We start from the raw sequence: 22,209 nt of genomic DNA, 5'->3' as shown, positions 1-22,209 counted from the left end.
ACGGTTCAAATTGGGGGGGCTCCTGGGGGGGCACAGACAGTTAAGCATCTGACTCTTGGTTTCAGCTCAGGTCCTGATCTCAGGGTTGTGAGATCGAGCCCCGCACTGGGCTCCACACTCAGTGCAGTCTGCTTGAGATTCTCCCTCCCTCTCCCTCTGTTCCTCCTTCTCTCGCTCTCTCAAATAAATAAATAAATCTTTTTAAAAAATGGTCCAAATGGCACATTTTATGTTAAGGGTATTTTACCACAATTTTTTAAAGTAAAAAAGAAAAAAAAGTAAACCTACTTAAAAATATTGTATTTATTTATTTTTAAAGTAAGCTCTATGCCCAATGTGGAGGTTGAACTCACAACCCCAAGATCAAGGGTCGCACGCTCTCTGGACTGAGCCAGCTAGGTGCCCTGACGTAAAAATATTTCAAGATGTCACAGCCAGAAGGGGCCTTAAGGGTCTCTTAATTTAGCGTTTCCCAAACAGTGGTATGTTTACAACAGGAGGTTGGCAGGACAGGTGAGTGTGGGACACAGAGCGTCACTTTATTCTATTGCTATAGTTGTAGGGGATCAGAACATGCCACCCCAAAATAGTCCACTGTGGCATAAGGACTGGTTTGAGATGAAGGCAACTGAGAAACAGCAAAGAAGTTCTCCGCCCTCTTCCCACCCCCATTTGCCCGAAAGCAGGACATAGATTTCCATCTTAGGTGTCTTCCTCTCCTGTGCCAGGAAGAGGAGGAAAAGAACTGGAGACAACAAACCTTACTAAAACAAGCTTATCTTCCCTCGGTTCCCTCCCTGTATTTTCCTTTCCACAGTCAGCCCCCCCCAAGACCCTAACCCCTTTCCCTTTGTCTTGTCACTTCCCTATAAAGGAGCTGTCCTTGATTTTTGTTGTTGCTGTTGTTTTTAAGATTTTATTTATTTATTTGAGAGTGAGAGAGAGAACTTGTGAGCTGGAGGAAGGTAGAGGGAGGAACATTCCCCACCGAGGGGAGCCCGAAGCAGGACTAGATCCCAGGACCCTGGGATCATGACCTGAGCTGAAAGCAGAATCCTAACGACAGAACCACCCAGGTGCCCCGAGCTGTCCATGGTTAAGACGCCATACAGGCCCCAACTTCCAACCACACCCTCTGAGTTACTGAGTTTCTGCTGCCTGTGTGCATGCTACCATGTCAGGAAACTCTGTTTTTTTCTTGTTAATCTATCTTTGTCAGTTTTATTCTCCCAGCTGGAGAAATCTAAGAGAATAGAGGAAAAGGTTTTTTCCCTCCCCTAAGAAGTTATTTGCCTATTTTAATGTTTCATTAAAAAGTGCTAACTTTGGGACGCCTGGGTGGCTCAGTCAGTTAAGCATCTACCTTCAGCTCAGGTCATGATCCCCCAGGGTCCTGGGATCGAGTCCTGGTTCAGGCTTCTTGCTCAGTGGGGAGCCTACCTCTCCCTCTGCCTGCCACTCCTCCGGCTTGTATGCATCCTCTCTCTATCTCTTTGTCAAATAAATAAACAAAGTCCATTTTTTAAAAAATTTAAAAATATAAAAAAGTGCTAACTTTGGGGCACCTGAGTGGCTCAATCAGTTATGCTACCAACTCTTGGTTTCAGCTTGGATCATGATCTTGGGGTCATGATCTCAGGGTCATGATCTTGGGGTCATAATCTTGGGGTCATGATCTTGGAGTTGTGAGATTGAGCCCTAAGTACATGTTCTCTCTCTTCCTCTGCCCCTCCCCCCCAAATAATAAATCTTTTTTTTTTTAAGTGCTAACTTTCTGGGGGTGCCTAGCTGGCTCAATCAGTAGAGCATGTGACCCTTGGTCATGAGTTCAAGCCCCACATTGGACCTAGAGCCTACTTAAAAATAAAAGTTAAAAAAAAAAAGGTGCTAACTTTCTGCTATCAAAAGTAACATAAATGGGGCACCTGGGTGGCTCAGCCTTTAAGCGTCTGCCTTTGGCTCAGGTCATGATCTCAGGGTCCTGGGATCGAGCCCCACATCAGGCTCCTTGCTCGGCGGGAAGCCTGCTTTTCCCTTTCACACTCCCCTTGCTTGTGTTCCCTCTCTCGCTGTTTCTCTCTGTCAAATAAATAAATAAAATCTTTTTTAAAAAGTGACATAAATTTTCCTTTTTCTTTTTTTAAATTTATTATTTTTTTAAATGTTTTATTTATGTACTTTTTTTTTTTAAGTAGGCTCATGCCCAGCGTGGAGCCCAATGTGGGGCTTGAACTCATGACCCTGAGATCAAGACCTGAGCTGAGATCAAGAGTCAGATGCTTAGCCAACTGAGCCACCCAGCCACCCTTAAGTTTTCTATTTATTTTTTTAAGTTTTCTTTTTTTAAAAATACTTTTAAGTATGTTAGATAGACATTATAGTGATCATTTCACAATATATGCAAATGTCCATTTATTATGTTGTATGCATGAAACTAACATATGTCAATAATATATATGTATATATATAAATGCTTTTACGTAAACAAAAGTGAACTGATAACGTATAAATGAAGGAGGTAATGGTTTAGGTGGTATGCAGATAAGGGGAAATCGTGATGGGGATACAGCAGTGATTGAGGTTTGGGGCACACTAGTACATTCCACCCTCTCTGATTTACAAATGAAGAAATGACTCCCAGGGACATGAGTTACCGTAGTTACAAAGTTAGTGGCATAGCTGGGGCTGGAACTCTGGGGCCCTGTTACCCAGCTCTTCCCGTGAAAAGAGCTGGACATATACATTTATCATTGGTGATTACTACTAATAGCACACCCTCTAGAACAGTTATTATATGCCAGACATGGTTCCAAGCACGTTACATATATTATTATTCATTCCTCACAATAACCCTATGAAGTGGGTTACTATTAATCTCCATTTTACAGATGGGAAAGCTGAGACACAGAGCCCAAAAGCACACAGGTAATAAGTGGTGGAACCAGGAGTTGAACCCAGGCAGGCAAACTTCAGAGGCTGTCTTCTTAGTCATTACACTCCAGTCCCTCTCAAATAAATCACCAATATTCACAACAGACACTAGATACTTTAAGTAACCCCAAGGTAGGTCTTTTTATTTACCGAAATAGCAGGACCATCACTCCTAACTCATCCTTTCTCTGGGAGAGAGCAGTTGGCTGGGTGCAGGGTGCTGGGTCCCAGGGCCAGTCCACCTGCTGGGAGCCTCAGTGTACCTACCCATCCCCTTCACCGCTAGATGGCACAGGGGTGGGGGCTGGTCAGTTCAGGTCACCTTCACACTCCCTGGTGTGTATAAATATGGACGCTTGCCCGGATCTACACCCCTTCTCCATACTCACAATGTGCTTTGTGTCTAGGTATTTACGAAAGTGATGACATCAACGCCATCATGTCTGAGATGGAAAAGGCTCTCAACTACTCCCAAAAGGTATGCCTTAGGTGTGGGGCAAATGACTACACTTCTGTATTAGTGTCTTGGAGGCTGCCATATGAAGTACCACAAACTAGGCAGCTTAAAGCCAGAGACATTTATCCTCTCAGTTTCAGAGGCCAGAAGTCTGAACTCAAGGTATCAGAGGCCATGCTCCTTCTGAGGGCTCTGGGTGGAATCCCTCCTTAACCCTTCCTAGCTTCTGGTACTGGCTGGTGTTTAAAAAAATTGTACTGGATGCTTGTAAAAATGGCAAGGAAGACTTTTCCAAGACTACTGTAGTAGAGGAGAGAGACTGAACTCAGCTCTGAATATAGCCAAGATAGCTGGGGATTTATAGCCAATTTAGAGCCAACATAGAGAAAGGGTCAGTGGGTAGAAATTTACTAAGAGGAACTTAATAGATATTAAGTGTAGGGAGATTCTTCCAAACAGGCTTAACAGGATTCTTTGCTAAAACTGGTTCTAATAGGCCAAAGTCAAGGCTGAGTCAAGAAGAGTGCTCAGAGGAGCCCAACTAAGGTTTAGTCAAAGACAGAATCCTCGTCACCAGCAATCCTTGGCATTCCTTGGCTGTGGCAACACAGCTCCCAGCTCTGCCTCCACCTTCGCAAGGCTCCCCTCCCCCTCTGTGTGTCTGCATCTCCTCTCCTGCAGGGATGCCTGTCCTGTTGGATTAAGGGCACACCCTTCTCCAGTAGGACTTCATTAACTTACATCTTAATTACATCTACAAAGACCCTATTTCCAAGAAAGGTCACATTCACATGGATGGGGGTTTGGACTTCCACATATCTTTCTGGGGGACATGACTCACCCCATATCAGCTTCCCTCCCGTATCCTGGTCCACTGACACCCAAGGCTTTGGATGAGCATGGGAGTTTCCTGTAAGTCATGGTTAAGGTCTGTGTGCTATACATCCTGGCCTCCTTGGAGTTCCTTGAATGCATGAGCTCATTCCCAAACTCATTCCTTAACTTGGGGTCTCTGCACCTGATCTCTTCTCTGCCTGCCGTCCCTTCCCAGATGGCCCATAGGTTGCTCCTTATCATTCAAGACTAAAATGTTACTTCCTCAGGGAATGGTGTTGAGCAATTCCAGGTGAGATGAGAGGGGTAGAAAGGGGCCAGTCATGCCAGGAGCCATGAGAACAGAGATAAGGGAATAGACATGAGAACATTTAAGGAAGAATTGACCAAATCTATGGCGATGAAATGCATGGGGCGAGGAAGAAGAATTCCAGAGTAACTTCCGCGTTCCTTGCCAGGGGACATGGTAGACGGTGTTGCCATTGACCAAGAGAGAGAAAACAGGAGAGGATCCTGTTGGGGATGCAGGGAGGGTGGGCCTAGGACAAAGGTGAGTTTGTGGGGCTTGTGAGCTGACAAATGGGGGTCCTTGAGACCGGGGAGAAGTTAGGGGCAGAAAGGAGATGTGGAGCAGTTCAAGCCCTGGGGGTAGACAGATAGCATGAAGGGGGTCATGGTCAAGGTGGAGAGAAAGGAAGAGCCTGTGAAGGAGACTTGGCCTGACTCACATTTTCATTGCAGCCATTTGCAGGGCGACGTCCCCCTGACTAGAGTGTGAGCTGGGAGGGCAAGGCCATAGTTTCAGGTTCCTTCCCCCCATGTCCACTGAACTGGCTCATCTGTGACTCCCCCGGCCATGCCTCAGCTGCCCTCCCTGGAGGGACGCCTCTCTGGGGCTTTGTTTACCCCTTCTCAAGTGCACCTTAGTCTGTCCCCTCACCTGACAAACATTTGCAAAGTGTTAGTGGGCAATAATGGTTTAACATACCCTTCCTAGGATGAGATTTACATTCAAAAGGTGTCTTCATTTGCTTTGAGAATTACTGGAGAAGCTTCCAGGCACTAGAGAAATGTGGAACCAAGTGTTACACCACTGTTTGGCCAGCATCGGCCCTGGGTATGTGGTGAGCTCATGGGCATATGTGTTTGCTGGGTCCACAAACTGAAAACACTGGCTTTGGACCAGACCCACCTGGGTTTGAATGGAAGGTCCTCTACATACGAGTAGTGTGGCCTTGGGCATGTCCCTTAAACTCGTGGAGCTTTGGGTTCCTCAACTATAAAAGGGGGCTAAGATAGCACTTGCCCTAAAAGCATAGTTGGAGTGTCTTGTTGGCAAGAGGGATTGAGACCCCCAGGCATTGACTAGCTTAGTGCCTGAGGCATCCCAATAATACATGGGACTTACTATTAATAGGATTGACCCATAGTGCTCTCAGCCCCAGGAGGCATTCTAGGGACAGAAAGAGGAGTCCAGAGGCCCCAGTGGACCCAGTCTTTCCTGCTGTGTGTGTGTGTGTGTGTCTGTGTGTGTGTGTGTGTGTGTGTGTGTGTGCCCTGCTTGGAGGCACACCATGGCTGGAGTGCTGCTAACCCTCCCAGTCCCCATTGCAGTGTGCCTTGCTGGTGTCCTCCCTGAAGAACCAGTCTGGAAAAGAACTGGAAAGTGCAGTCCTCCTGAAAGGAAAGCCAAAGATGTTCAAGCAAAGAAGTCAGCCCAAGAAACTCTGTTCTTCCAAACCCACAACTCCCTCGGTGGCCAGAATGGTTTGACTCCCCTCCCTAATAACACACAGAGGACTTCATTGCCACCTTGTCTCCTGGTCTTTCCTAGATCTTGAAATGGCTTGAGCCAGGCCCCCTGACCCTAGAGCCAGCAGGGGTGGGGGCAGGGGCAGGGTGCTCAGGGGTGTGTCCCAAGGGTGCCTCCAGCCCTGGCCTCCTGGGGGAGGAACTCCTCTGGGGGACTTGCTTCTTAGGTCTGGGGGACCTGCTTCTCAGCTGTGGGGCATCTCTGGCCTCCTCTCCACCCACATTTGACTCTGCCTGGCTGTCTCAGCTTTGTTCCCTAGCTGGTACTAAGGACTCCATGGAATTGGCACCTACCATAACATCTGACGGCTGTAAGGCAGGAGGGCTTATCCTGGAGGGTCTCTCGGGGGCAAAGGAACTGGGGTCTTAGGATATGTAACGGGCTCCTGCTACCACAGCTACTGCTGCCCAAGGCTTGGCAGAGGCCCATAGGACTCAAGGGTGACCCTGTGCCTACTCGGGCCTTACCCTGTCACAGCCTGTCACATCTGTCTGGCATAAAATACCCACCCTACTACAGAAATCAGAGGGACCTCAGAGGCCCCCAGACTCCAGGGCTTGTGCACAGACAGGCAGATTTCCAGAGCCCTGCAGCACGTCACTGATGGATAGATCCTTGTGAACACAGTGCATTTGCAGAATGAGGGAATCCATCCGGGTCCTGTGTAGCTTACTGCCATCTCATTCAAAGACCTCCACCAGGTTCCAGGAGTCAGCCCAGAGGCAAATTCTGGGATGAAACCCGAGAGTCTCGGTGGCTGCCTCTTGGGCCTTCAGTGCTTCCTGGACTGACTCTGCAAAGAGGTTCAGGCCATACCAAGACCTCCGAAGAGCCTCCTAGAGCCAGGGCCGGGGGCTCCCTCGGGTGGCAGCCACCAAACCTTTTCCACAAGAGTTCACCCAGTGATGTGAGCTGGTCCAGAGCCCCAGGTGACTTGTTCAGCCATCGTCACTTTTCCCCTTGTGCCCAGTGAGGAAGAACTCCTCCCTTAAAACTGTGGTACCCTGTAGGACACAGAACTTACCTGAATGGTTGTTTATCATGCTAGAGGCCAGAAATCCTGGTCCAGTAGGAGAAGGGCAGGTAACAGAGGAATTCTGGCAAATCCCACGGGTGTCCTAGCATGCCCTCCCTTGCTGTTTTTTTTTCAAAGATTTTATTTATTTTTTTGACAGAGAGAGAGAGAGAGACAGCCAGCGTGAGAGGGAACACAAGCAGGGGGAGTGGGAGAGGAATAAGCAGGCTCCCAGCAGAGCATGGAGCCCGATGTGGGGCTTGATCCCAGGACTCCGGGATCACACCCTGAGCCGAAGGCAGACGCTTAACGACTGAGCCACCCAGGCACCCCCTTCCCTCACTGTTATTAAACACACACACTCACACGTGCATGTACACGCACAGGCACACACCCCCCACACATGCATACACTTTTTTTAACCCCCAATTCCATAGTCTCAGCTAAATCTGCAGCAGGAGATGGGGAAACATGTCTGAGATTCTGCTCCCATGGACCTCTCCCCCACAGGTTCCTAATGGTCCGACTGAGACTGGGGTTTCATCCCAGAATTTGGGAAGGCAAGGGAAGGCGAGGTGTCTGGGCTGGCTCCTGGAACCTAGTGGAGGTCTTTGAATGAGGACAGTGCCTGTGTGGACAGAACCTCCTGGACACTCAACCCCTGGGATGGGAGTAAGCTACACACAATCTGGGCCTGTCATGGAGAACAGGCCACTGATAGGAAAGACTGCCTCTTTTCTAGAGTCTCAAAGACAACCCTGATAGAGAGAAGAGTTCTCCCTTGCAAGCTAACGGCAAAGCAGGCATCCTACCAGGTAAGGCACGGCTGCGCTCAGGCCAGTGGGTGGCGGGCCTGGCTGAGAGGTGAATTAATTATCATAGTAACTAAAATGATGGATCATGAGGGCTTGATCACGTGCCAGCCCTTCCGCGGAGATTGTCCCATCTAAAGCTTACAACAATCCCACCTGTGTGACAGGTCATCTGTCAGTTCCCCATTTTACTGACAAAGGAACGTAGGCCTAGAGGGGCTGAGGATAATGACCAGTGCCAGCTGGTCGTGACAGGACATCAGTACATTTATTACGGTATTCAACTCATAGCACCAAGACCTTATATCTTATGTCCAATGTCAGAGACATTAGCAGAATGGTCCAGAGCAGAGTGGTGGAGTCAGCAAGACCCAGGTGGAATCTTTGCTCTACCCTTACTGATTCTGAGACCCCTGTACCTCACCTGTAACCTGGGCCACTGTGAAGATAAAATGGGACAGGGGTACGGAAAGCTCTAAGCACCCCCGCCTGGGATACGTTGGTACTTGGCAAATGGCAGGTCCGGCTGTTGCTGCTCCCGGGGAGGCCAGAAGAGTGGGGTAGTCCCAAAGGACCTCAAAGCCATCTTGGAGTCCTATTCGAGGGTGCAGCATGGCTGAAATCGACAAGTCTCTAAGACAAGCTGGACAGCTTCACCGTGTGACCCCCTGAGGCTGCTCCAGCCAACAGGCCACTTGTCCCCTAGCTGCAGCCCAGCCCGTGAGAGAAGGGACTGCAGAACGGAGGAGGAAGACCAAATGGAGGGAAGCAGGGACCGCTCTCTCACTGTTTTATACAGAGTCAGGGAATAACGTGGGTGAGTTGGAGGCTACGCAAACGTCTGGACAGCCCCGTCCTGTAGGAACTGTAGCGTCAGCAGGCCCCATAGTAGGGAGAGCCTCTCCAGCTGTCCCAGCACATGGGCAGCAGTGCCTGTCCTCAAGCCACTCAGGTCTTCCAGCCCGGGGAAATGGGCGTGCCAATTCTTGACACCACTCACCCTCCATCCATGAGAGGCAGTGTCCTGTGCTCTGAGGCTGATTGGGAAATTGGGAAGGGAGTGGAGATGAGTGTCCTCTGGTCCCTACTGCCCCCCCCCCATTGATGACTGTGAAATGGTACAAATCCCAGTAAAGATTCACTGAGACTGCAGTCTGCTTCCCCTGATCCACCTAAGAGCCTCCCTTCTACCCTTCAACAAACTGCACCTAAGGAATTTTCTAGCTGATTTGATTGACAGAGAAATTAACATGCGAAAGGAAGCCCCAAAGTGGAGAGGGGAGGAGAGGAAAGGTGGAGGGAAAGGAGGTGTACAAAATAACCTCACTCCGTTTCTCCCAGGCTCCGTATACAAGAAGTACCCTCAAGGAAAGGGCATACGACGGGTTAGCACTTCTATCCAGTTGCCCAGGAAGGATACAGTTTGCTCAAGCCAAGAGGTATGAAGTTCTTGGCACCAGCACATGTCCCTCAAGCAATAATTCCTTCCACCAACCTTCCACCTCTAGGAAGGTGGGCATGCTTGGAAGTGGGGACACACCTGCTTACAATGATTGCTTAACATGGCAGATGGGGAAAGAGTTAAGTAGACCTATGTTTGAAACCAGGACCTGCCACTTCCTAGCTGGGTGACCTCGGGCAAGTCCTTTAGCTACACTCGATCTCAATGTCCTCATTTGTAAAAATGAAGACAGTTGTTCCCGTCTAATAGGATTGGTGAGTAGTTGAAGTCTATTTTGTGTAGATCACTGAGCAGTGTCCATCTTTTGGTTGCAAGCAGCAGAAATCCCCCTTCTTGTTCATATCCTGAAGGTAGAACACCTTTCTTCCCACGACCATTTATTAAACGTCTGAGCTTGGTTCTGATGGGGCCGATCCCAGAGCCAGGCTCGATGGCCATGAGCCTGCCCATCCTTGTATCTGTCACAGTGACAAGGAGACTGATATTATCCTCATTGGTTTAGAGTCTGAACTTCATACCAATCATGGCTTTCCACTCAAATTTTGTGGGAGAGAGTTGAAAGTATTGGGGAACCACCAATGCCCGCCAGACGAGGAAGTAGCAGGTGCTCTGTAAACTCTGTCCCCCGTCCCCCGTGTTTCTTGTGCATCTCTCCCCAGCGCAGGGGAAGGAATCCACAGGCAGCGGATGCTTGGTGAGGACCTAGAAACCCCACATTTCAAACACAAGACAGATTTCAAACACGAGGTTTTTATAGATGAGTCAGACCATCATTCAATTAAGCCTACATTACCCAAGATAATCGTTCTTTCCTTTATTCTCCAGTGGGTAGCAAATTATGGGCTAAAAAAACTGAAAATGGAAATCTCCAGATACATGGGTCCCAGCTGCGCTCATCAAAAGTCAGTCCCGGGGCTGGCGTCAGCCAAATACTGCAGTATCCTGCCCAGCATAGAGATCAATGTGAGTTGTGGGTTTTGTTGCTGTCCTTCACTTTCTCCCACCCCCTGCCTGTGATCAGCCACAAGCGGTGCAGTGTGGGGGACTCCATGTGCGTGTCTGTGCCACAGGCTTCTCTTCCTGCTTCTAGCCACAAAGTGGGATTGCTCTCAGCAAGTGGGAAATGCAGATCCCACTGGAAGAAAAGCCAACCCCTGGAGGGCCTGACGCCCCCACCCACCGCCCCTCACTCCAGCTAGACCACTCCACAGCAGCTCAGGAATTAGAAACAGTTCCTGAGAATGGGGCAGTGGCTGAAGAACTCACCGGAACTCTGTACCCCAGTTCTGTTGATGGTTCTGTCAGGTTGGCGGGGACCAGAGGCTTCCCTCCTCCCCACCCCAGGGAGAGGTGACAGCATTCTCTAGTTTGTAGTTTGGGGGTAAGTTTTTTTTTCATTGCTTTGACCCTGGAGCAAGGAAATTTAGTACAAATGACAAACAAATCATGCTTTTTTTGGTTTTTGGTTGTCTTTTTTTTTTTTTTTTTTTTTTTAAGAAGATCCCACTTTCTATCCTTGCCATTTTACACATTATCAACATTAGGGGAAACTAGAAAGCCAACAGTAGCCACCAAATTCAAAATTATTCACCAGAAAGATTTTATGGGTGTTTTATCATGTTGTCTGTCCCCTTCTCTGTCTGTGGTCATCTTTTAGTTTGACATGTATGGACTTTCCTGTCCTACCATTAAGGGTTTTCTAATTTAAAATTTAGAGATGCTATGTTTTTTATTATTGGAGCGATCACATTTGCCACAAAACCATCATCCCAATTCCCCTACTCCTTTTAGAATGATAAATCTAGTAGTTTGATAAAAGAAAAAAAGCCTGTAAGCAAATATATACATGCCTAATAGATGTTTTGGAAATTATTAGCCACAACCGACTGAACCATTTACGGCAGTGATGGGGCTCTGAAGACATAGCTGATGGGGGGAAATTCGCCTTGGCTTGCCTTAATCCAGGGGATAGTGAGACATATCCAGTGGACGCCCAGGGAAATCGAGGCATACATCACGGGCCTGGAGAAGGTGTTGAGGCGCTATGTCCAGAGGCTGCAGTGGCTGCTGTCCGGTGAGTCTGCCCGCCATCCTGGAGGGTGGGAGCAGCTTGAGGGGAAGTGCAAGGTCAACCCCGGGGACCAGGGTCAGTCTTTCCCAGGCAGGTGCACAAACTGTCAGGTCAAGGGTGAGGCCAGGAGGGTCATCCAGGTACAACATGATTTCTGGGTTCCGAGGTCAGGCAAGCTGCTGGATGTCAGGGAGGTGGAGCATGGGCCAAAGGGCACCAGAGAGAACCCAGGCCTATCTAGGCCCTCCCTGCAAGGCCACGTCCCCCACCCCTTGCCTTCCTGGACATGACTGAGGTGCTCACTCTCAAGAGGCTCAAGTCAATATTGATTATTGATTGGATCCCACAGAACCAGTCCATGAGGGTAGATATGGGAGGGGTCCTGGCAGAGAAGAATCCCCTCACTCTTCTTTCCAAAGAGCACCAAGGCCCCTTCGGGGCAGGCAAACGGCAGGGCTGGCCCAGGAGAGCCACACTCACATCCTAGAGAAGGGTGGGCTGGGGATCGAGAGATGGTCAGAAGCATCAAGTTCAGGCCAGGAAGATAGCTAGAGCTGGACAGGAGGGCGTTGAGGCTTTGGGGACTGGACGGTTCCTGGGACAACAGGAGGAAGGAGAAAAGGAGGCTTTTATAGAGGTCCCTAGGGGGGGCCCCTCAGGATCCTGTGCAAATTCATTAGGTCCAGTCCTCCGCAGTAGAACCTGGTAAAACAGACCATGTGCAGTGGGGTAGAGCGATGACTGTGCTTCCCAAAGCCCCTGGAGGGGGATTCCAGCTCCAGGTGCAGTTGTCAGGTCAGAGGCTGACATGGGGCAAAGAGGTCACGTGCCTCCCTCCAATCCCAGTGCACGTTCACTGCTGGGAAGGGTGTGAAGACCAGCGATACCGCTACTCCTTCCTCAGCAGGAGCTGAGTCCCCAGCTCACATACAGGTGTGCACCCCAGTGCCACCTAATACTTCAAACGCCACCAACACTTCAAAATCCAGGGTTACTTCACTTATTCACTCATTCATTTGTTATTCAACAAATACGTGTTGCTCTCCTGTCAGGCGCTGGGGAGATGGTGGAAGGTGACACCCCACACAGTCCCTGAGCTCATGGAGCATGCAGTTTAGGAGACAGACATTAACCAAAGAGTCTCACAAATAAGTCTAATGTCACCACAGTGACACGTAGAGAGGAGATGGGCATGGTGCCACGCGAGCCTCTAAGGGGGTGGCAGGCCTGGACAGGAAGATCACGGAGGGCTTTCCTGAGGAGGTGATATTTGAGCCAAGATCTGAAGAATGAATGGATGTTAGCTGGGCAAAGAGAGGAAAGACAGGCATGTCTGAGGTGCTGGGGGGCTGGGGGGTGCTGAATACAAAGACTAAACAGAAACCAGTGTGAGGGACACCTGGGTGGCTCTGTTGGTTAAGCATCTGGCTCTTGATTTTAGCTCAGGTCATGATCTCAGGGTCGTGAGATTGAGCCTTGAGTCGGGCTCCCTGCTCAGTGAGGAGTCTGCTTGAGAATCTCTCTCTTCCTCTCCCTCTGCCCCTCTCCCTACTCACACACACTTTCTCTCTCTCTAAATAAATTTAAATAAAGAAAAAAAGAAAGCCAGTGTGGCTGAGAATGAGGGCAAGTAAGGACGAGACCATCCCAGAGAGACGAGGCCATGCCCTGGCTTTGCCCCTTGTCCTAAGAGCAATTGGAAGCCACTAAATGTTGTAAATGAGGGGAAAGTGATCGAGCTAGCATGGGCAATGATCCCACTGGTTGTCGGGTAGAACATAGACTGTTGAGGGGATGGAGTGGAGTCAGGTGAACTCACAGTAGCCCAGGGAAAAGAAAGACCAGGCCAGCTGGAAGAGGTAGGGGTGATGGAGATGGATGAAGGAGGAGGAGTCAGAGAGATTGGGGAGGTAAAAACGATAGGGCTTGGGGACTTGCTCTATGTTTCCACCATCCGGTTCCTACAAGGGATCAGCCGTCCACTTGTGGTTGGAGGTCCCCGGACTGGATGGATGGCTAGCCATCCTCACAGAACATCTCCCTTGCCTCAGGATGGCTCCCTCTTGTCCTCATGTTGACAAGAGCATTGCCAGAGAACACCCCAAAGGAGTCGGTGGGCAGGGGTTTCCAGCCAGCTCCGTCCACCTTTTCCTGGAGAGCAGCCCATCTTTTCTGTGGCAGTTTTTCCTTTGTTTCTACTACAGCCTCCAGGGAGGTCCCTGAGGTGTGATTAGAGAATGCTGGATGCTTCCTCTTCTGTTCCTTCGGCTTTCCCCTGGGTGACCTCCATATTCAGCCCTGGGGAGCAGGAAGGATAGGGCTAGCAGTTGCCTGACTAAAGTGTGGATCAGAGGATGTGGGTATGAATGTTAGCGGTCACTGCTGGTCTGTGTGACCCGGGCCAGCCACTGGCCCTCTCTGTTTCCCCTTGGGATGAATCCCAAATCCTTTTACCACGTCACCAGCTTCATTTCTTGTCCCTCTCCCCACGGGTCTCTCCATCCCAGTGGTCCTGAGTCCCCGCATGGGCTTTCTCTAGGTCCCGGAGCACGCCAAGCCCTCCTCCTCCGGCTCAGACTTTCCCAGGCTGTCCCCTCCACACCTCCACATCTTCCTGCACCAGCTGCCTCTCCTCCTGCAGGGGTAGCTCACCCATGGAACTCAGATTCCCCCCACGATGTGCCACATGACACTCTGTCAGAAGCCTCGGAGAGCTGTAACCGCTGATCTAACATCTGTCTTCCTTGCCCGAGTCTCGGCTCCGTGACGGCTCAGCGCCACACTCCGCTGATTTCTGTTGACCAGCTGATGGACTCTGTGCTCTGTAACATCTTTCCCAGCTCCAAACAATACTGTAACACTACTTTGCACCATCACTCAATTGTAGGGATGGGCAAACTCAAGGCCAGAGCAATTTTTAAGATTTTTTTTTTTTATTTGAAAGAGACAGCACGAGCAGGAGGGAGGAGCAGAGGGAGAGGGAGAAGCAGACTCCTCACTGAGCAGGGAGCCCAATGAGGGGCTTAATCTCAGGATCCCAAGATCATGACCTGAGCCAAAGGCAGATGCTTAACCGACTGAACCACCCAGGCATCCCAACGCCAGAGCAATTATAACCACTTGTGCAAGTGATCACAGATCACAGACAAAGCCACAGCTGAAACCTTGACCTCCCAAAGCCCACAGCACTGACCGGCTCTGCCCTTGGACAACTGACACCCCGCCAACACCACCACAAAGGCCATCTCCCAGTGGGTTGACATTGATCGGTGATCAGTCAGGCAACATGTGTATTTGGCAGACCTTGTACTTGACAGATGCTGTGAGAATAACCACCTGTGGGGTGGAGAGGGAGAGACCCCTCACTCCTTCCCTGCCTCTGCCCCCACCACCTTGGAGCAGGGAGCCGCCGACTGTTTGGCACCATTTTGGAGAGCAAAGTGTGCATCCTGGTGGACACGTCGGGATCCGTGGGCCCCCACCTGCAGCAGGTGAAGACGGAGCTGGTGCTGCTGATTTGGGAACAGCTGAGGAAGCACTGTGACAGGTGAGAGTCAGGGCATGAGTGGGTGTGGGGCAGGACGATGAACGGGGCGGTTTGTGGGGCCTCCCTCTTCACCGTTCATGAGGCCTGGAGGCATAGCTTATTTGAGCAGTAAGGAGCACTGCACCCTTTACAGAAGTAAAACAGCCTTTAGAAATCCAGCTCAGACCCCGGGACCATCGCAAGCAGAGCAAAGGAACCACCAGGTGGCCTTGAATTGTGGATTTCAGCTGAACTTGATTTTTTAAGAGAGTTGGGGTTCAGGGTTGTTTGTTTTCTCTACCCAGAAAGGTGGACGCTAGGAGACAGCAGGAGACTCTCCTAGGCTGGGACTCATTCTTGCCTTCTTATAAGAGTAAACATTTATCGAGCACGTTCCACTTGCCAAGCACTTTACAAGCATGATTTTGTTCAATCCTCACAGCGCCCCCATGAAGTATTGCCATTATTATCCCCATTTTTCAGAAAAGAAGATTAGGACTTAGGTTGAGTAATTTGCCAGAGATCACGTACCCTCTAAGTGGCCGAGGTGGGATGTTAATCTATTTCAGTCTCCATCTGGAATCTTAGGTGTGTACCTTCTCCTTCTCCCCGAGGGGCCCCGGGGCTCGCTGTAGGGGCTTGACGCTGATAGGCACGAACAGTCCTCACAGGGGTTACTTCAACCAGCCATGTTCTAGCCACTCCCTTTCACCTGCCCCCCACCTCTTCTCCCCACTCCCCAGCTTCAACCTGCTCAGCTTTGCGGAGGACCTGCGCCTGTGGCGGGACACTCTGGTGGAGACCACCGATGCGGCATGCCACGAGGCCATGCAATGGGTGACCCACCTGCGTGCTCATGGGAGCACCTCCATCCTGCACGCGTTACTGGCAAGTTCTACCACTGAGCCCAACCCCATCAGCCAAACAGAAATACCCTCACCCCCATACAGATACTGCACGAGGCTTTCAAATTACAAAGGGCACTTTCAGATTTAATAAGTGTTACCTTTCTCATCTTCCCAACAACCCAGCAAGAAAGGGATTCTTGTTCTCACTTCATAGATGAAGACACAGAGGCTCAGAGAGGTTAAATGACTCGCAGGGGTTAACCAGCCGGGAAGTGGGCTGTGCTCTTTCTCCTAAACCCTGGCAGCCTGCTTGGTCTGTGGTAGGCTGAAGCAGGGGGTGGGGCTCTCACCCTTAACAGACAAGTCAGTGGGATCCAATCAGACGCATTTTCCCTGGGGACTGCAGGCAGTTGGTTTTGACCCTTCCCGGTTAGCGCCTGTCCCCGACCCAAGCCGGACGACCTGCCCCTGCTCTTTCAGAAAGCCCTCAGTTTTCACGACGTGGAAGGATTGTACCTCCTGACCGACGGGAAGCCAGATACGAGCTGCAGCCTTATTCTGAGTGAAGTCCAAAGACTCACGGAGAAGAGAGATGTGAAAATGCACACCATTTCCCTGAACGGCTCAGGCAGGTGGGCAAGAAGGAGCCGGTCCGAGCTCTGTTCCTCTCCCTCGGCTGCATGTGTGAGGCCCAGGCCCTGAGCAACTCGCCCAGTCCAGGGTCTCCCCTTAGGCCTCGATCTCTCCCGGGCCCCCTGACCTGTAAGTGAGAAATGAGAAGGGCCCGAGCAGGTGTTACGCCAGAGTGAAAGCCCCCTCTCCACCTCCAAGAACCCGCCCTCCCAACTCTTCTCCAGCGTGGAAACGGGTGTGCACGGATTCCCGTAAGCACACGCCGTATTCTCCCTCCTGATGTTCCTCAGTAGCCCACTGGTGACTGTTGAGGGGAAAAGAGCTCAAAGTAGCATTCTTATGGTTATGTTTACAAAGCATCACCGTAGAGGGACATGTGTTAGACCAGAGAGATTCTGCTCCTTCAGAAAAAGACTTTCATGTTATTGGCAAAGCTGTGATGAGTTGGGGGCATATTTGAGCTCCATAAAGGTCACACCCGTGTCCCTGCCAGGCCTAACACATCGGAGCAGGCACCGGCTGGATTAAGGACCGTGTGCTGGCCATGTGTTTTCACGCTCAGTGGTGACATGAAAGCAGCCAATCCGCTTCTTGCCGCCACTGGGCCTGTGATGCCAACATGGTCTCAAGGGCCCAGAGCCTCCAGGCCCAAGGCCAACTGCCCGGCAGACTTGAGCTCCCCATGGGCTAGGGGTGCAGGGAGCTTGCTTGGCCAGTCAGCGGGCCTGGCCCCAGCACCTCTGTTCTCCCAACTAGGGCAGCAGCTGACTTCCTGAGAAACCTGGCCGCCCTCACAGGGGGCCGCTACCACTGCCCCGTTGACGAGGACACTCTCCTCAAAATCCATGGCCTGCTGACCAAGGGCTTCGTGGACGAAAGGGTAGGTTTGCGGAGTGACGGAGTGAAGTCTGTTCAAATGTCTCCATGTAATGTCCACAGAGGTGGGGTTTTTTTCCTCCTCTAACTGGAAAGATCTCTGCTTCTCCTGTGAGACTAGGAAGCATTGGCTAGAAGGGGTTTGGTTTCCCTGCTGCTCTTCCTCTAGGCTGGCTCTCCTCAGGGTGGGAAAGAAGCAGAGCGTGGAGTTGTCGTTGAATAATAGAACAGTTCAGAGGCGCCTGAGTGGCTCAGTCCATTGGGCTGATTCTTTTTTTTTTTTTTTAAAGATTTTATTTATTTATTCGACAGAGATAGAGACAGCCAGCAAGAGAGGGAACACAAGCAGGGGGAGTGGGAGAGGAAGAAGCAGGCTCATAGCAGAGGAGCCTGATGTGGGGCTCGATCCCATAACGCCGGGATCACGCCCTGAGCCGAAGGCAGACGCTTAACCACTGTGCCACCCAGGCGCCCCCATTGGGCTGATTCTTGATTACGGCTCAGGTCATGATCTCAGGGTCGTCAGATCAAGCCCTAAATTGGGCTCTGTGCTCTGCATGGAGTATGCTTAATATTCTCTCTCTCTCTCCATCTCCCTCCCCCTCTACCCCTCCCTTCCTCACACACACATTCTCTCTCTCTCTCTCTCCCTAAAATAAATAAATTAAATTAAATCTTTAAAAAAATAATAGAACAGTTCACATTCATTGAGCACTTATTTTGTGCAGGGGCATTGCTCTATATAGACTACGCTTCCAAGCCTCTCGACCATTACTATACCCACTAAACAGATGAATAAATAGGCTCAGCAAGGGATAGGAATACACCTAACGACATAGCAAATGGTAGAGCCGGAGCCCAGACACCCACGCCGTTAACCTTTGCTTTGAGTCCTGCCTATTTCCGTCTCCTGTGTTCAGTTCATTGAAACACAGATCAAATGATCTAAGAAGTAAATCTAGTAAAGTCACAGTTTCCATCATGCATGCGAGACAAGAGGAGAATACCCACCGTCCTCTTCTGGTCTGACGGAAAAGTTATGCACATGTTTATGCCTTTTAGGAACGCAGTGCTGTCAATCATAACATTTTCAAGGCAGCAAATGATCAAATAAGACAAACAACCAGATTTCCACATTTCTTTTTGGAGGTTAAAGTACACATCACAGGACATGGCATAATTTTTGAAGTCAAATGCTTTGCATAACTCCTTTGTTCAAGTACTTCTTCTAGGGACAAATATTACAGATACTTCAGAGAACAGAACACGTTAAAGTAATATATATTCACCCCTGTCCTTATAACGCAGGAAAACAAACTTGACAATGTTGCAAAGATCCTCAGTTTAATGCCTCATCAAATCAGAGTCTTTGAACGGTTTCTGGAGGCAGAGTGGGATCATTCTGCTCCTGCTGCCAAGGACCAAAGGCAGCTTTGTGTCTTCCTTACGTTCTCTTGCTGGTCGTGAGAATTTGTGTTTTTAATGTCAGCCTCTGGAATTCCACTAGTTGAAATAGGAAAAAAAGCATGTCTGTGAAGCTTGGTTTTACTAGAAGCAATAGGGAAAGGGCAGAACAGATTTCTCCGAATAACAGTGAAATAAGGGACATGTACCACTTCTGTTCTGCTGAGAAGACAGGGGCCGACTTCAGTGAAGTTCAGTGACCATCTCAGTTTGCCACGGCCTGCCCACTCCCGACACAGACTCTCAGACACCTCATCTCAAAGTGTCCCATTTGCAGAATGACTGCCTTGGCAGGTGGTGAGCTCTTTATCCCTGCAGGTATGCAAACCAAGGCCCACAGATTTCCTGACTGGGTGGGAGGCCGCATTTGACTAACTAACATTTTTCTGCTGAGATTTTGGATTTTCAGTTGCATGCAGTCATTTAACAGATCTAACTTTGCCTTCCTTTCCCCCTTTCCAAGGATCCCGTGTTGCCACTGTTTGAAGGAGATGATTTAAGGAAATTGGCCCAGGAGATCACCAAGGCCAGAAGCTTCCTCTGGAAGGCCCAGTCCTTCAGGTATGCCCTTCAAGCAGCCCCTCCCACCTGCCTCATGGCTCCAGCCCACCCAGACCCAGGGCCTCCTCAAGACAGGGTCTACCCTGGTCATGGCAGCCTTCCTCCGAGAACTCCTGCCCTGCTTCTCCCCACCAGGCCCAGAAATCTGGGCATCAAGGGGACCATCTTACTTCACCTCCCATCCACTAGGTCCCAGCTCCAGAAGAAAAACAACACAGAACCAAATGTTACTCCTTTTTAGACAAGCTTTCTCAGGTAAGAGGAAGAGAGAGACTCTCCATCTTGTAAGTATCCACCAACGGCCAGACGGCATGCTCTGTTTCATGGACAGTAGTCACTATGGGGAGGGACCAGAAATGATTCCTTTAAACGGAAAGACCACCCTACAAATAATCACTCACTGAGCACACATTGGCCCCGGGAAAGCTGTAACCCAGAGTTCATCCCCGGGAAACATGATCCCAGGTGCCAGGGCTCCCTGGAAGCTGAGGGAGGGAAGGCTCTGCCATCCTGGGTCCACCCTAACGTTCCCACCCTGTCCCCCAACACACCCTACACTCCAGCCACAGAATTGTCACTCACTGGGAAGCTCTGCACCAAGCCCTGCCCGGAACGCCCTTCTTAGCACCCTATGCCTGGTGACTCCTGCTGATCCAAATGGCCTCAGCTCCACTGTGAAGATGTCCCTGAGACCCATCAAGAGCTGGGAGCCTCCAGCCTTCCTTCCATTGCATCCTGACCAAACATCCCTTTTCACAGCAGTGACATGTAGCACTTATTATGCCCAGCACTCCGTGTCATGCTTCCTTGCTTCCCTGCCAACTCTTCTGGACTGTGAGCTCCCCCAGGATGAGGCTGGTGTCCTCACCATCTCTAGGTCCCCAGAACCTGCCACAGGGCAGATGTAGTAAACTGTCATCATCCGGCTCAGCTGTGGGAGCCCAGCTCTAGAAACCAGCCAGAGGGTGTCCTTTCTACCCTGATCCCCTCACTCTGTGCCTCCCACCACCCTGCTCCACGGGGGTGACGCAGACTCACCATCGGCCCATCTTGGGAGAAGAAACAAGGAGGCCTTACCACCTGCTCCCCTCCCTGTTCAACCAATCTGAATTAAAGTCTGCTCTGGAGCCGAGTCCAGAGACAGCGCTCTGCTCAAGCAGTGAAAGTCAGGCTGGGTCCACTGGGCTCAGCCCTACTGTGTGCGTATGAAATGAGCGTGTCATGTATTATGTGGTCCGGGGGTCACTTTCTGAGGCAAAAATTTGCTTATATTTAATTAAATAGGACCAAAATGACTTCTAAGCTGAAGTGATGATTGGTTCATCTGTATGTGTGTCTAAGTTGTTGGTGATATAAAACTTTATTAGAAGATCCATATGCAGGGGCACCTGGGTGGCTCAGTTGGTTAAGCATCTGCCTTTGGCTCAGGTCATGATCCCAGAGTCCTGGGATGGAGCCCCACATCGGGCTCCCTACTCAGCAGGGAATCTCCTTCTCCCTCTCCTCCCTGCTTGTGCTCTCTCTCCTATCTCTCTCTCTCTCAAATAAATAAATCAAATCTTTTTAAAAAAAGATAATAAAAGATTCATATGCAGAAAATATGAACTCCAAAAGTTCTTCATGTAGAAATAAGATAAATATCTTTATAAGAAATAGATAATAAGATAATAGGAAAAAAGATAAATATCCTAATTCTTTTAAATGGACAGAACTCTCAAACAGGTACGAATGGAGACTAGGTCTATGAAAGGTGCTCAACAGCTTTACAGTGACATGCAGATTAAAACCACAATGGTATACCACTGCACACCCACCAGAATGGCATAAAGTAAAAAGACTGACAATATCAAGATACAGAGCAACTAGAACTCTCATGCATTGCCGGGCAGAGTGGGGGCGGTGTAAATTGGTTCAACCGCTTGGTAGAACTGTGACAATTTTTGCTGAAGGAAAACGTATGCCTACTCTGTGACTCAGCAATTCCACTCCTAGAGAAACCGGTGCATGTATTCCATAAAAGACATATACGAGAATGTTTATAGCAGCTTTATTCATAAGAGCCAAAAACTGGAAACAACCTAGATGTCCACCAATGGTAGAATGGCCAAAGGCATTGTGATACATTTGTACGATCTGACACATTTGTGAGACATCGGTACAGTGTACGTTTCTACACATCAGTTTAAAAAATGAGCTACACGGGGCGCCTGGGTGGCACAGCGGTTAAGCGTCTGCCTTCGGCTCAGGGCGTGATCCCGGTGTTATGGGATCGAGCCCCACATCAGGCTCTTCTGCTATGAGCCTGCTTCTTCCTCTCCCACTCCCCCTGCTTGTGTTCCCTCTCTCGCTGGCTGTCTCTATCTCTGTCAAATAAATAAAATCTTTAAAAAAAAAAATTCTTTAAAAAAATAAATAAATAAATAAATAAATAAATAATGAGCTACAACTACATTCAACAAGATGCCTCACTCTTACGAACAATGTCCTGCAAAAGAAGAGTACCTAGTGTGTAATTCCATTGATATCACGTTCAAAACTCTCGTTGGCACTAGAAGTCAGAATAGTGGTTACCCTGTGGTAAAGGGCATACTGAGGACATCTGGGGTGCTGGAAATGTTCTAGATCTTCATCTAGGAGGTAAAAATTCATCAATTGTTTAAAAAAAAAAAACACAAACAAACCACAGTTCACTGACGCTTGGCAAGCCCTGGCTCTGGCCAGGCTCTGCGCTGGACCCAGGGAGGCAGCAGTGACCACAGCCCCTGCCTCCGTGCATCTCGGTCCGGTCACTGGCTCGGGTAGCTGCCCTTCCGCGTCACCTCTACAGACATAGAGAAAATGACCTCTGATGTTTGTATTGCTTTGCTGGTGTTGTCGTAACAACTACCATATAATAACATACCACA

At 49.7% G+C, this 22,209-nt stretch overlaps 1 protein-coding gene across 1 annotated transcript in view; it reads left to right on the top strand.

The window, feature by feature from the left end:
* The window catches only part of VWA3A (von Willebrand factor A domain containing 3A), a 75,256-nt gene extending 53,706 nt beyond the window's left edge, over window positions 1-21,550 (top strand). The window contains exons 23-36 of the mRNA XM_011233404.3: window positions 3,339-3,409; window positions 5,837-5,989; window positions 7,793-7,865; window positions 8,569-8,679; window positions 9,204-9,301; window positions 10,150-10,287; window positions 11,290-11,398; window positions 14,798-14,942; window positions 15,665-15,809; window positions 16,250-16,401; window positions 17,159-17,282; window positions 19,206-19,303; window positions 19,493-19,558; window positions 19,867-21,550. Coding sequence (XP_011231706.1) covers window positions 3,339-3,409; window positions 5,837-5,989; window positions 7,793-7,865; window positions 8,569-8,679; window positions 9,204-9,301; window positions 10,150-10,287; window positions 11,290-11,398; window positions 14,798-14,942; window positions 15,665-15,809; window positions 16,250-16,401; window positions 17,159-17,282; window positions 19,206-19,303; window positions 19,493-19,544 — 1,469 coding nt within the window. The 3' untranslated portion in view covers window positions 19,545-19,558; window positions 19,867-21,550. The remainder of the gene's footprint in view (window positions 1-3,338; window positions 3,410-5,836; window positions 5,990-7,792; window positions 7,866-8,568; window positions 8,680-9,203; window positions 9,302-10,149; window positions 10,288-11,289; window positions 11,399-14,797; window positions 14,943-15,664; window positions 15,810-16,249; window positions 16,402-17,158; window positions 17,283-19,205; window positions 19,304-19,492; window positions 19,559-19,866) is intronic.
* The last annotated feature ends 659 nt before the right edge of the window (window positions 21,551-22,209 follow it).

The sequence above is a fragment of the Ailuropoda melanoleuca genome, chromosome 10 (assembly GCF_002007445.2).
Source record: "Ailuropoda melanoleuca isolate Jingjing chromosome 10, ASM200744v2, whole genome shotgun sequence".
Classification (NCBI taxonomy): Eukaryota; Metazoa; Chordata; class Mammalia; order Carnivora; family Ursidae; genus Ailuropoda; species Ailuropoda melanoleuca.
Note: the sequence above shows the minus strand (reverse complement) of the source record. Positions and strands in the feature narration are given on the sequence as shown.